This window comes from Emys orbicularis, chromosome 25, assembly GCF_028017835.1.
Source record: "Emys orbicularis isolate rEmyOrb1 chromosome 25, rEmyOrb1.hap1, whole genome shotgun sequence".
NCBI classification, from domain to species: domain Eukaryota; kingdom Metazoa; phylum Chordata; order Testudines; family Emydidae; genus Emys; species Emys orbicularis.
Genome location: NC_088707.1, coordinates 2315338 through 2327822, shown reverse-complemented (window position 1 = coordinate 2327822; position 12485 = coordinate 2315338). Strand labels below are relative to the sequence as shown.

The window sequence follows — 12485 nt, the reverse complement described above, 5'->3', positions numbered from 1 at the left end:
ACTGCCCAGCACTAACCGCAGAGGAAGCGCCTGCTGCCCGGCTCGCTCCGAAAGCCCTGGCCTCTGGGAGCCTCCAGGTTTGTGGCTAACTCCACAGTAAGCAGAGACCAGCCCAGGGCTGCACAACGAGACACCCTATCAGAGGCTGTCGGGAAGGCTGTAAATGTCCTGTCGACGTACAGCTCCATAAACACCACAATGGGCTGTCACCAGCCCTGGCTCTGGCAGGAAACATCCCTCTTTTTCTAGCCCTTTGCCACGGCGGTACATGCCCAGCAGCTCACGGCTGTGCAGAGTCCTTGGCGGCCGTGGTGGGAGGCTCGTCTGCTGCTCTGTGGACCAGCTGATAGCAGCCATGCCCCGTCCTTCAGGCACCGGTGCTGGCCCAAAGAGGGGGCACTCGGCCCAACGGATGGTGCTTGCTAGAGGTGAGCAAGCCAGTCTGGAGAAGAACCAACCTGAGCTCAGGCCCGGCCTTTGCCGAGGTTCTAACGCTTGGAAACTTGTTTCCTCCCATTTGTTTGTCATTTCGGTGGCTGCCTTTGCACTCAAGAGCGTCTGGGTCCGATCGGCTTCCGTCCCTGGCTGCTAACGGCCTGGTGGCAGAGGAGCTCACCTGCCCCCCGGTATCTCCTGGGGGTGGCCTGCATTCTGGGCACAGATACGCTAGGAGGCTCAGCTCTCTATCAGCGCACAGCCATTCTCCATGGTTGTCTGCATGGCTGACGCTGGCCCAGGAAGTACCCATCATCATATCTCATCCAGCCAGGACTTGGGGACCCCAGTCAGGACGTGTGCTGCACTCTAAGATATTCCTGCTCACATGGATCCTAGGTTTGTGCTGTGACACCCCGGCACAAGTGACCTGCTGCTGAGAGGCTGACAGAGGGCTTGGAAGAGAAAGCACTCGAAGAGCCTCGTGGGTCCCAGTGGCACACACCAGCCACCAGCCCATTGGGGTGTCACCCGGGGCTGCTCCTGCACAGGCAGCTGGAGATGGCAAATCCAGAGACCACAGGCTGCAGCAGCCCCCTCGGCAGTGACTCCGGGAGCCACCCCAGGTGGAGGTCGGGGCCTTGTTTGCTGACAGAGCCACTGGTAGCTTTGTGCTGCACCTGGACACACCTTGGGCATCAGTCATTTCGCTGCCCTCGGAGAGGCTCTGGGCAGATGCCTGAGCATCAAGGGGGCACGAGGCAGGGAAATCCCAATGCTAGGAACGCAGCCATGGCAGGGTCCCAATGTCACCTCTTGGCAGAAGGATGTTCTCCACCCTGCTCATCTCCTCCCAGCTCCTTCAGTCTGGGGCCGCTCTTTTACCCCCTTGCCTGCCTGCCGTCCTCCACCACATACCTGTGGCTGGGCAGGATGAACCAACAGCACCACCTGAGGGGGTGGGATTGTTTGGGAAGAGCCCACACACTGACTCAGCCCTCTTCCCCCAAGCCTTGACCACGTCCGGCTGCCACTGGCAAATCTGCAAGGTCTCCCCAGAAAGCTCCTCTCTTGCTGCAGGACAGCTTCGATTCTGGCCCCTGGCGCACCAGGCTAGTGCCAGGAGGCTCTCAGGGTTCAGACCCAGGGCGACGGGCTGATTCCACCTGCTAACCCTTCTGTGGGATCCTCTTTGGAGGCCCTGGCTGATGCTCATGTAACGTCGACAGACCCTGGCGGGCGGAATCGAACCTGGGGCCTCTGGAGTTTAGTGCATGAGCCTCTACTGCATGAGCTAAAAGCCAACTGGCTGTAGAGCAGACTCATAATCTCTCTCAGTGGCCTCGGTGCCACTAGCTGGGCCAGAACGCCAGACGCAGGAGGTGTGTGGGTTACACTCACTTGGCCTGTGAACGTTCCGGCGGCACAGGGACCCCCAGGGGACAGTAATGTCCTGGTGATTGGATAGTGCCTGCTCCCGAGAGACTTTAACAAGCTCTGTGCAGGGATTGCATCACTCGCCAGCTCTGGCACTTGGCAACAGGGCCAAGGGCAAGAGACGACAGTCTGCAGCCTCGCCGCACTCCCTCAGCCCTCACTGGGGCCGGGCACCACAGGAATCACCAGTGCGAATCCTGACAGCACACGGGCCCACTCCGGCCCAAGCCCTTAGCATGTGTGAAAAAGACACTGGCACATGGTGGGCTGTGTGCAGACCCAAACCCTCCCTATTGGGACTTCGATGCCACAAACCAGTCCCCATTCTAGAGCAGAGAACCAGCACCACAGACTAGCTCCGGGGAAGATGATCAGTAAATGCCCGGGAGAAGGGGAATCACCTTTGCTGTTATTTACATTACAGTAACAGCTACAGAGACAACTGAGATCGGGTCCTGTTGTGCCGGGCGCTGCCCAGACACAGCGAGAGCCAGTCCAGGCCCCCTAAGAACTTGCAGTCCAAAGGGAGGGAGGGCAGGTGATTTGGCCAAGGAACCAGGCTGCCTTCCTAACCTCAGCAATGCCCAGAGCTTCCCAGAGCTCCGGAGATTCCCCGACGCGCTCCACTCAGCTGCTTTGGAGAGGCGCTACCTGCCTGTTTCGCAGGGATGGAGAAGGCGGGTTGGGCGAACCTGATTCCAGCTTGATTAGAACATTTATGCTGCCATCTTGTGGACAAAAGAGGTTTGCACACTCCAGAGCACGGAGAAAGTGGGGCCTTTGGCAAACCGTATACGGCCGGGACCCGCTAATGGAAAGGGCTGAATGCTTTGGATGTTCACTGCTTTGCTGTCCAGACTCCATGGGGCCATTCCTAGGCAGCCTGTCTCAGAAATCCCAGTGATGCTGGTTCAGCCAATGCCCCGTTCCGATCGTCCAGCTAGAGAGATCGTCCTTCGAATTGACATTCTTCTTTCTGCCCTAACGGGAGCCCATTCCAGCTGCAGTGCTTAGGGCCCCAACTCCAGTGTTATTAACATCCTGGGTAACCCTGTCGCTCTGCAGCCCCACGCGAGACATTTCACGTGTACTGAGACCCTTTCATCCCGCAGAGCCCCAAGGTGCTTCCCAGACACTGGGGCCTGACTGCCAGCCTCAGAAAGGCCTGTACAGACTGGGGGGTGTTGCCTGGCAGCTCTGCTCCCTCGCAGGCAGCGGGGTGGGGGGACAGCAGCCAAACCAGGGGTTTCTGTTGCTGGATGTGCAGCTGACGTGACTCTGACCCAAAGCGCCTGTGTGCACCCTGCATTCGCTGTCGCTGCCCTAGCAACAACCAGAGGGGAATGAGTCCGGCTGGGCCTTCCGCTCCGGCCGGGTCAGGGGGCAGAAAAGAGGTGGCTCTCGGATGGTCTCCTCCCAGGATGTCCAGGGCTTGGAGCTGGGACTCTTCCATGTAGCATACTTGGGTCGCTGTGCCCAAGGGTTGGTCTGTGCTGACACCCAGTGGCCATGCCTGGGACACAAAGCCAATGTAATTGGTGTAGCGGCTTTTAGCCTGAGCAAAAACGTGTGCCAGGGGAATGTGAATCAACCCCCCCATGGCAGGATTTGGGGTGTATCTGCCGGGCCAAAGGCATCGGTGTCTCCCCTCACCACCCCCACAAACTGCTCAGGCACCAAGGGGGCCCTGGGGTGGGTGAATGAGCATCAGAGCCATGGCATAGAGGGATGGAAAAGCTCCATTTGGCCTCTGCCAAGGCAGGGTTGTTCCCTACGGTGAGATCCCAGGCCTGGACGCCCTGGCCAGGACAGCAGGGTCAGATCTGTGCTCCCTTGTTATTGTTTGCAGAACAGGAGCAGGTCCTTGTACTCTGAAACGCCCCCCCCCCCCCTGCAGACAGGAAGGAAAGTGGGGGGGGGGGGGCTAAAACTGACCCATCCTTCAGTGACTGGGGCTTGTTCACCCGGAGCTCCGCATGGCCACGCTGTGACATCACGCCTGAGGTCACATGCTCCCTCTCCCAGCCTGCTCGGACTGGATCTCAGGAATTTGGGGGACCCAGAGCCCATGGGCCTCTGAAAACTGTTTGCAGCAGCTAACTGTCCAGCTCCACCTTCCCGCAAAGGGCGAGGGCAGGGACCACTCCAGGCCAAGGGACCCAGCTCCTCTCCTGGGGCTGAGCCCAGAGCTCATGGTCCAGGGAGTGATGGATGAACTAGTCGCTGCTGCCCCCTGGTGCCTGCAGGCAGGACTGCGGGTCTCTCTCTCCTGGAGTTCTGGGGCCCTGGGACCTGCCATACCCAGAGGGAAGGGATCTCTCCTCGGGGGCAGTTGTAACAGGTTCAAGGAGGCTAATCACTAGCTGCCATCTGACTGCAGCTCCAGAGGGGAGCCCAGTGCCTCCGAAAGGCACCAGCAGCTAAAGGGGGCCTGTCCCCTGCGTTAACTCTCTCCATCCTCCGGGCCTGGGACCACACCGTTCAATGCTGCAAAGCACCAGTCAGTGTTTATGGTCCGCTATGGATCGGAGTCCACCGAGTGGAGGGGCTGGTGGGGCAGGGGGAGGTTGGTGGGGCAGGGGAGGGGGCTGGTGCGGCTGTGCGGGGGGCGGTGCATTCACCCTGGGTTGGAATCCTGGCTTCGCTCACACATGCCATGAGTTTGCTGGGTCTCCCTCAGGCCCCACCCCAGAAAGCCCCACACAACAGCTCCGTCCTGAGCCACGCTGCGCCACTTGCTTTATTGGAACCCAAAGCCACAGAAAACCAAGCAGAAAATCAGTGGGGCAGGGGCAGCTGGGGCCCGATTGGTGGGGAGGGATCCCCCTTTCTTTCCCAATCCCAGCATGCCTCAGAGGGGATGCTCCACCTCCTCCGTGCGGGAAGACACCACCCTGCCGTCCAGCAGCTCCTCGATCACAGTCTTCACCCTCCTGGAGGTGGGGGAGCTGTTAACAGCCTCTGGGAGAAGGAAAACAGGAGAGTGGGGCTGCGGAATTAACTGAGCGGTGGGGGTGGGCGGAGAATCAAAGCATCCACCCGCACACACGGTGCCAGAACCCCAGCCCCACTGCAGGGGGCACAGGGACATGCCATGCTGTGACCCCTGCCCGCCTTGGTGTAGTCAGCCTCCGAGTCTGTCGCCGGTTCCCGTCTGGCCCAGGTCAGCAGTGACTGAACAGTGTCACCGCCACCCCCAGGTGTTCGGGCCACGGGCTCGATCCTGCCCTCACCTCTCCCCAGTGCCAGCAGCGCCACTGGTCTCTGACTGCAGCCCCTGCAGAGAGGCTGAGACTGACTGGGCCGCAGAGTCCGGGCGCCCCGCTGCCCTGGAGGTCACACGTGAGGCACGTCCCCAGAGGCAAAGGAGAGGCCGTGGCTGGGCTACACCTGCTCTGTGATACCCAGGGGGCTCCGTCCCCAAGAGCCAGCCCCCCTCACCCACCCCCCGCCAGCACCAAACTCCGTATTTAAGAGGCAGAATAAAGAGAGGGGAGGGGCAGGGTGATCCCGGGAGGGCACAGCCCCTCGGACGCTGCCCGTGAGTGAGGCCGGCGCCATTCTCCCTCCTCCGCTCACCTGGAGGGGTCTGTCTCACAGGTGACTTGGCGTCAGATCTGCAGAGAGAAAGGACAGGCACCCAGCTGAGCCAGGGAGCAGCAACCCGAAACCACCAAAGGCCCCTCCTGGGCTCAGCCTCTCTCTCCTTGGGACCCCGGCCAGGAGTCTGATCAGGTGCAGCCCCTGCCCCTCCAGCCCCCAAATCCCTTGTGAGTCTCCCAAAATGCTGCAGCGTCCCCTTTTCTGCAGCAAAGGGAAGGTCCAGGCACCTGCTCTCGCTTGCCAGCATTGAGCCAGACACCAGGGATCCCATCTCATGGCTGCTGGTGATACAGGGAATGGGGCCAATACCCAGAACGGAAGGGAGGGGGAGACCCTTGCACGGGGCTGTCCTCAGCACTGAGGTAGCATGGCCTAGTGGTCTGGGCCTGGCCCTTCTTTGGGGGGCTCCCCTGCCCAATCCCCGCTCTTCACTTTCCTCCTCAAGTTCCAGGCTGCCATTGTGCTCATCCGTGGCCACTAGGGGGTGCTCTAAGGGAGGCATTTTGCCAAGCTCACCCTCCTTAATAACGTGACGGGGGGTCAGTATCACTAGCCCCATTTTAAAGCTGGGGAGACTGAGGCACAGAGAGGGGGAGGGATTTGCCTGGAGTCACAGTGAGTCACTGCTGGGAATGGAACCCAGGAGTCCTGACTCCCATCCCCCGGCTCCTGCCCCAGACCACACTACCCACAGCGAGTACTGCCCGTCTGAGGGTCTCCGCCCGCCCAAGCCCGAGGCCCCTGGAGCTCAGAGTTGCGTATTCCCGACCTGACATCGTCACCCTCCAGGAGGCGCCGGTAGGTGGCAATTTCCATCTCCAGCCTGGTCTTCAGATCCAGCAGCTGCTGGTGCTCCTCAGCCTGGCGCTGGGTGTCAGTTCTCAGCTGCGCCAGCTCGGCCTCCTTCCTAGCGACGCCCCCCCGCAGCTGCGCCAGCTCGCCCCCGTAGCCAGCCTGGGTCTCAGCCAGCGTGCCCTCGAGAGCCTCTTTCTGAAAGCAGAGGCGGGATGAGCCCAGCTGCAGACGCCGTCCCAGGTGCACGGGGGGGAGCGACACCCTGGCTGGCTCATTAGAGCGAGGCCAATAACCGATTTTTCGGTTCGGCCAAACAATGGGGGGGCGGGAGGGGGAGCGTCTCGGGCTGACCCAAAAGGAACATTTTTCGGGGCACCGCTCTACAGCCGCTCTGACCCCAGCCTTGATGGCAAGAGGCCTGTGTACCCACCATGCTGTAGAGTGACTGCAACTCAATCTCCAGGCCCTGGACTACGCGCCTCAGCTCCGTGAGCTTCGTCCTGGCACCCTGGACGGCTCCCGCGCTGGTGGCCACCTCCTGAGCGACCGTCTCACACTGCACAGAAGAGAAGAGCCTCAGGGGCCTGGGGCACTAGCACTCGCAGGTGCCATCTCATCTCTCAGGGGATATTTTGCACCCTCTCTGGTATGGGATGGAGAGAGACCCCTGGACCATGGGGATGTGCGACATGGGTCGATGCAGCCACCCACCACCAGACCTCCTGCGATGCGCGGGAACATGACCACGTGCCAGAGATGAACAGTAGCAGAGCAAACCATCCGCCACAGGGCAGGCTCAGACCATCTTGTGGCTTGTTGCTGAGAGGCCCCTACCTGCTCCTTGTGCCAGGCCGCAGCCTCTCTGTGGTTCCTCTCAATGACGTCCTCGTATTGGTCCCGGATCTCTGCCAGGGTTTTCACCAGGTCGACACCGGGAGCAGAATCCACCTCCACACTGACTGAGCCTCCCAGGCGACCTTGGAGAGCAGCCGCTTCCTGCAGGATGTAAGGGGAACCAGTCCCTGTGAGAAGGAGCAGGAGGCTAGGCAGTGGGCGGGGGGGCAGCCAGACCGCACAGTGGATCCTATCTTAGGTGTGGTGACTTAGCCAAGGGAAGGGAAAGGAAGGAGTTTAGTTAATCTCCAGAGGATGTTTGTCCAGGTCATGGACGCAACATCCCATGTGGCAGGATTGGCAGACCAAGCTGGGTACATGAGAGGCCCTGGGCTGGAACAGGAGAAGGGGCTGCGGGTCGGGATTGAGGTGCGTTTGCGGAGCTGGGTGCTGGAGGAGGCCAGGGCTGGGCTAACAGAGGGGCTGCGGGTCGGGATTGAGGTGCGTTTGCGGAGCTGGGTGCTGGAGGAGGCCAGGGCTGGGCTAACAGAGGGGCTGCGGGACGGGATTGAGGGGCGTTTGTGGAGCTGGGTGCTGGAGGAGGCCAGGGCTGGGCTAACAGAGGGGCTGAGGGTCGGGATTGAGGTGCGTTTGCAGAGCTGGGTGCTGGAGGAGGCCAGGGCTGGGCTAACAGAGGGGCTGCGGGACGGGATTGAGGTGCGTTTGCAGAGCTGGGTGCTGGAGGAGGCCTGGGGGGCTGGGCTAACAGAGGGGCTGCGGGACGGGATTGAGGGGCGTTTGTGGAGCTGGGTGCTGGAGGAGGCCAGGGCTGGGCTAACACAGGGGCTGCGGGTCGGGATTGAGGTGCGTTTGTGGAGCTGGGTGCTGGAGGAAGCCAGGGGGGCTGGGCTAACAGAGGGGCTGCGGGTCGGGATTGAGGGGCGTTTGTGGAGCTGGGTGCTGGAGGAGGCCAGGGGGGCTGGGCTAACAGAGGGGCTGAGGGTCGGGATTGAGGTGCGTTTGTGGAGCTGGGTGCTGGAGGAGGCCAGGACTGGGCCAACAGAGGGGCTGAGGGTCGGGATTGAGGTGCGTTTGTGGAGCTGGGTGCTGGAGAGGCCAGGGCTGGGCTAACAGAGGGGCTGCGGGTCGGGATTGAGGTGCGTTTGTGGAGCTGGGTGCTGGAGGAGGCCAGGACTGGGCTAACAGAGGGGCTGAGGGTCGGGATTGAGGTGCGTTTGTGGAGCTGGGTGCTGGAGAGGCCAGGGCTGGGCTAACAGAGGGGCTGCGGGTCGGGATTGAGGTGCGTTTGTGGAGCTGGGTGCTGGAGGAGGCCAGGACTGGGCTAACAGAGGGGCTGCGGGTCGGGATTGAGGTGCGTTTGCAGAGCTGGGTGCTGGAGGAGGCCAGGACTGGGCTAACAGAGGGGCTGAGGGTCGGGATTGAGGTGCGTTTGTGGAGCTGGGTGCTGGAGAGGCCAGGGCTGGGCTAACAGAGGGGCTGCGGGTCGGGATTGAGGTGCGTTTGTGGAGCTGGGTGCTGGAGGAGGCCAGGGCTGGGCTAACAGAGGGGCTGCGGGACGGGATTGAGGGGCGTTTGTGGAGCTGGGTGCTGGAGGAGGCCAGGGCTGGGCTAACACAGGGGCTGCGGGTCGGGATTGAGGCCCCCGAGTGACCCTGTGTGGCCCTTGCAGATCCCATTGGGGCTTTGCAGTGACCGCACCTCCCCGTGGTTCTTCTGGAGTTGAGCCAGCTCCTCCTGCAGGCTTCCCAGCTCCTCCTGCAGGCTGGCTCTGCTCAGGGTCAGCTCGTCCAGGACCTTGCGCAAGCCGGCGACGTCGCTCTCCCCGCCCCGCCGGATGGCCAGCTCCGACTCAAACCTTTATGGAGAGGCTGCGTCTCAGTGACCCAGTCGCCGCGATGTGGGTCCTGGACACCCGCTGGGAGCCTGCTGGCTGAGCATGGAAACCCGGCCAGGTTTGTCCTAGGAGTGCTAATGACCCGATGGCCCCTGCTCTGGGACCCTCCTGCAGACGCCATCAGCCAGCCCCTGTGCCTGGGGCTGAGCGGAGTGCATGGGCGTCTGCTGCCAGGACATTCACCTCTGCTGGGTTTTCAAAGCAGCTGTCATGATCATGAGCCCTTTGGGGCAGGGAGCACGTGTGTACAGCTCCCAGCACCATGCGGCCTCCGCCCACACTCAGGCCTCTAGACACTAGCACAAAACAAATCTTAATAAATATAGGGTTGCCACCTTTCTAATTGCTGGTAACCAGACCCCTAAGGCCCCATCCCCCTACCCCGCCTCTTCCCTCATGGCCCCACCCCCACTCCACCTCTTCCCTGGAGGCTCCACCCCTTCTCCGACTTTTCCCCAAGGTCCCGCCCCCATCGCTCGCTCCTCTCCCCGCCTCACCCCGTCACTTACTGGATCATCTCAAGGAGCCTGCCTGCAGGTAGGAGGCGGCCCTGGCAGAGCAGGGGCTGGTGTGGGTTGATAACCTGGCTCCTCTACCTGCCCCAGGTAACCGGGCTTTTGGTTCAGGTGCCATTTAGGGTTGCCAAGGTCCCCTTTTCGACCAGACTTTCCAGTCGAAAACCGAGAACCTGGCAACCCTAAATGGTACCTGGACACAGAAGCCAAAACCCAGACGGGTAGCAACCCTAAATAAGTAACATCCGCCAATGCACCGACCTCTTTTGCATGCGCAAATGCCTGTCTCTCGCCTGCGGAGGACGTGCTTGCAAATTTCACTGGGGCCATTTCAGAGCCTGCTTTGAAAATTTTGTCCTTAAAGAAAAAGGCCGAGGAGGAGGAGGAGGAGGAGGAGGAAGGGTGTCCAATGAAGATCCCTTACTTCACTCTGAAGTCGTCAGCAGCTAGTGTGGCATTATCAATCTGCAGGATCAGCTGGGCATTACTCGTTGACGCTGCCTGGATCTGCAGAAGGAGGGAACGGGTGCTGCTATTGCTTTATTGGATGACAGCCGGGTAGGTCAGTGGGCTGTTGGCTACCCCCTGCTGTTATGTGAGCCATACGCCAGCTCTCTGGTGTATAACTTTACAGGTCAGGTGGTCAGCCCCAGCAGAGCTCAGAATAGTGGCTCTTAAAATCCCGTTGCAGTTGAAGTGGAAAGATGAGCATGATGGGAATCAGAATGAGGAGAAATTACCATCTGCCATCACAACCCCTCTCTCTCTCACACACACACACACCTCTCTGTCAGGGAATGATTCAGACAATCTGAATGCTGCTGCTTTCCATTTCTGAGCTGCATTAATTTTTCACACTGGTACAAGATGTTGGTCCCTATTTCAGCAGAGAAATAGTGAATGCTGCTGACCATTGAATTACCATTATTAGGGTTCAGAGTCAACACCCCTCTGAGGTGAACAGGAACAGTTCACACCATTCAGAGCTATTGGCTGAGGCCAAACACGGCTCAGGCTGGTGTCTCTGCACCAGCCACACCAGAGTCACAATGGGAAGATTAGCTTCCTAATGACAAGGGCTTGTGTGCTTTAAGGGAAGGCTCAGCAAGCCCCCACAAGGCAGCCGCTGAAATCCAGTCCCTGTAACAACACGGGGCAGTTCCTGGAGGCAAGGGGGGAAATGGAGCCATGAGTCAATGCCAGGTCCCCCCTTAGGGGAAAGACTCGGCGTCCCAGTACCTGTGATCTGAGCTCCGCAATGGTGCTGAAGTAGCCACTCAGGTCCTGGCATCCAGCCAGCGCTCTCTTTGCATAGACTTCCCGGATCTGCCGCTCCAGCTGCCCATTGGCTTCCTCAAGAGACCGCACCTGGCAGGGGATTGAAGGCAGGTGAAGACCCAAGTGGGTGGTGACGGAAAAGGCTCCTCACCTGGCAGGGCCTGGGGTTCTGGGCTCTCCCTGGTAACAAAGCCGAACCCGCATCACTGCCTCAAGGGGAGCAGCCGGGGGGCACAGCCCTGGGGGAAATGCTTTGCTTACAGCAGATGTATTTGTACATTTGGGGGCTGGGTTTCAAAGGGGCCTAAATAAAGCTCTAGAGACTCTGGTGATGGGCAGCCTAGCGAGAGAGATTTCTGCACCCACATGGCTTGTGCACTCTCCAGAACTCAGCTCGGCCCTTGCAGCTGGTATTTGTCTAACCCACTGGTCCGTGTGTCGGCTGCCCTGTGTTTGTACAGCCCCCAGCACCACGGGGACCGTTCTCAGTTGGCCCCTAGTTACTACCATACCAAACAGGGTTAACAGGACGAATTCACGAGGATGTTCCCTTATCTAGAGCTTTGCTGCCCGCTGGGTTTCACTCGCTCTCCCGCTGAGCCGGGAGGCTGCCTTCCAGCCCATCCGGGTCGTGCACTCACCGTCTCCAGGTAGGCAGCCAGGCGGTCGTTCAGGTTCTGCATGGTGTCCTTCTCATTCATGCTGAGGAGACCTGGTTCCCTGGCACCTCCTCCCAGCCCAGGCCCGACTATACTGGCACTGCCAGAAAACAGGCAGCTGCTGGTGCTCCCAGCCCCTCCGCAGACACCGAGCCCTCCCAGAACGCCCCCCTGCAGCCCCACCATGCGGACCCAGCTCAGCCTGGGCCCCAGAGTAACCCCAGAGCGGGAGAAACTGGCCATGGTCCAGCTAAAGGCACCTCGCAGCCCAATCCCTCCCTCTGCAGAGTGACAAGGAGTCAGGCTACACTGACTCCCCAGGGAGTTCCCTTATATAGGGAGTGGAGGGGCTGAGGCAATGCACCTGACCTCTCCCCTATTGCACTGGCACCAGGTGGAACACAGACACCTGTTGACTTGTTTTCTTCTTTTTTCAGCCAAACTTGCTTTACAAGGAGAGGGAGGCCAGGGCCCGGATTCTGCTCTGTCAGCCCCAGCTGTGCCGCTGGCGGACGGGGACGAGAGTCTGGCCCTGCGTGTGTACAGAGCATGCTCCAGTCCCCGCAGCGTGCTAAGGAAAGTGGGCGCAAAAGGCCTGGCTGCATCCCAAAGGACACCCAGTGTTACGGGTGCCAGGCAAAGCATCCCTGAGACCCGCTGCCGGCTGCGGGACGTTTGCAGTCACCTGCCCGGGACGCACGGATCGCACAACCCCCACCCCAGCCGCTCTGAGCGCTCTCGGGAGGTGCCCCGGCCCCCCTGAGCAGCAGCCTCATCTGCTGGAACTTCCCTCAGCAGCCAGCGCCTGGCCCCCTCCCTGGCAGGCACGCAGGCTGCAGAACAGGATGGCTCACATGGCACCGCTAGCTGCGATCCCGCTATTGCACACACTGCTAGTGCTGTGCGCTCAGGACACTCCCACGCTCCCGGCCCTGCATGCAACAGGACCCGTGGCCAGCACATTGTGCAAGACCCGTTGGAAAAGTTTCCCCTTGAATAAAGAGGAGACACTAT

At 60.6% G+C, this 12485-nt stretch overlaps 1 protein-coding gene across 1 annotated transcript; it reads right to left on the bottom strand.

Moving 5' to 3' along the window:
* Positions 1-4723: 4723 nt before the first annotated feature.
* On the bottom strand, positions 4724-11714 carry LOC135894561 (keratin, type I cytoskeletal 19-like). The gene is made up of 9 exons (XM_065422683.1): positions 11454-11714; positions 10774-10902; positions 9959-10041; positions 8824-8980; positions 7105-7266; positions 6701-6826; positions 6245-6465; positions 5452-5489; positions 4724-4833 (listed from the first exon to the last, which is right to left on the bottom strand). The coding sequence occupies exons 1-9, from the start codon at positions 11712-11714 to the stop codon at positions 4724-4726; spliced, it is 1287 nt and encodes a 428-aa protein (XP_065278755.1).
* Positions 11715-12485: the final 771 nt, after the last annotated feature.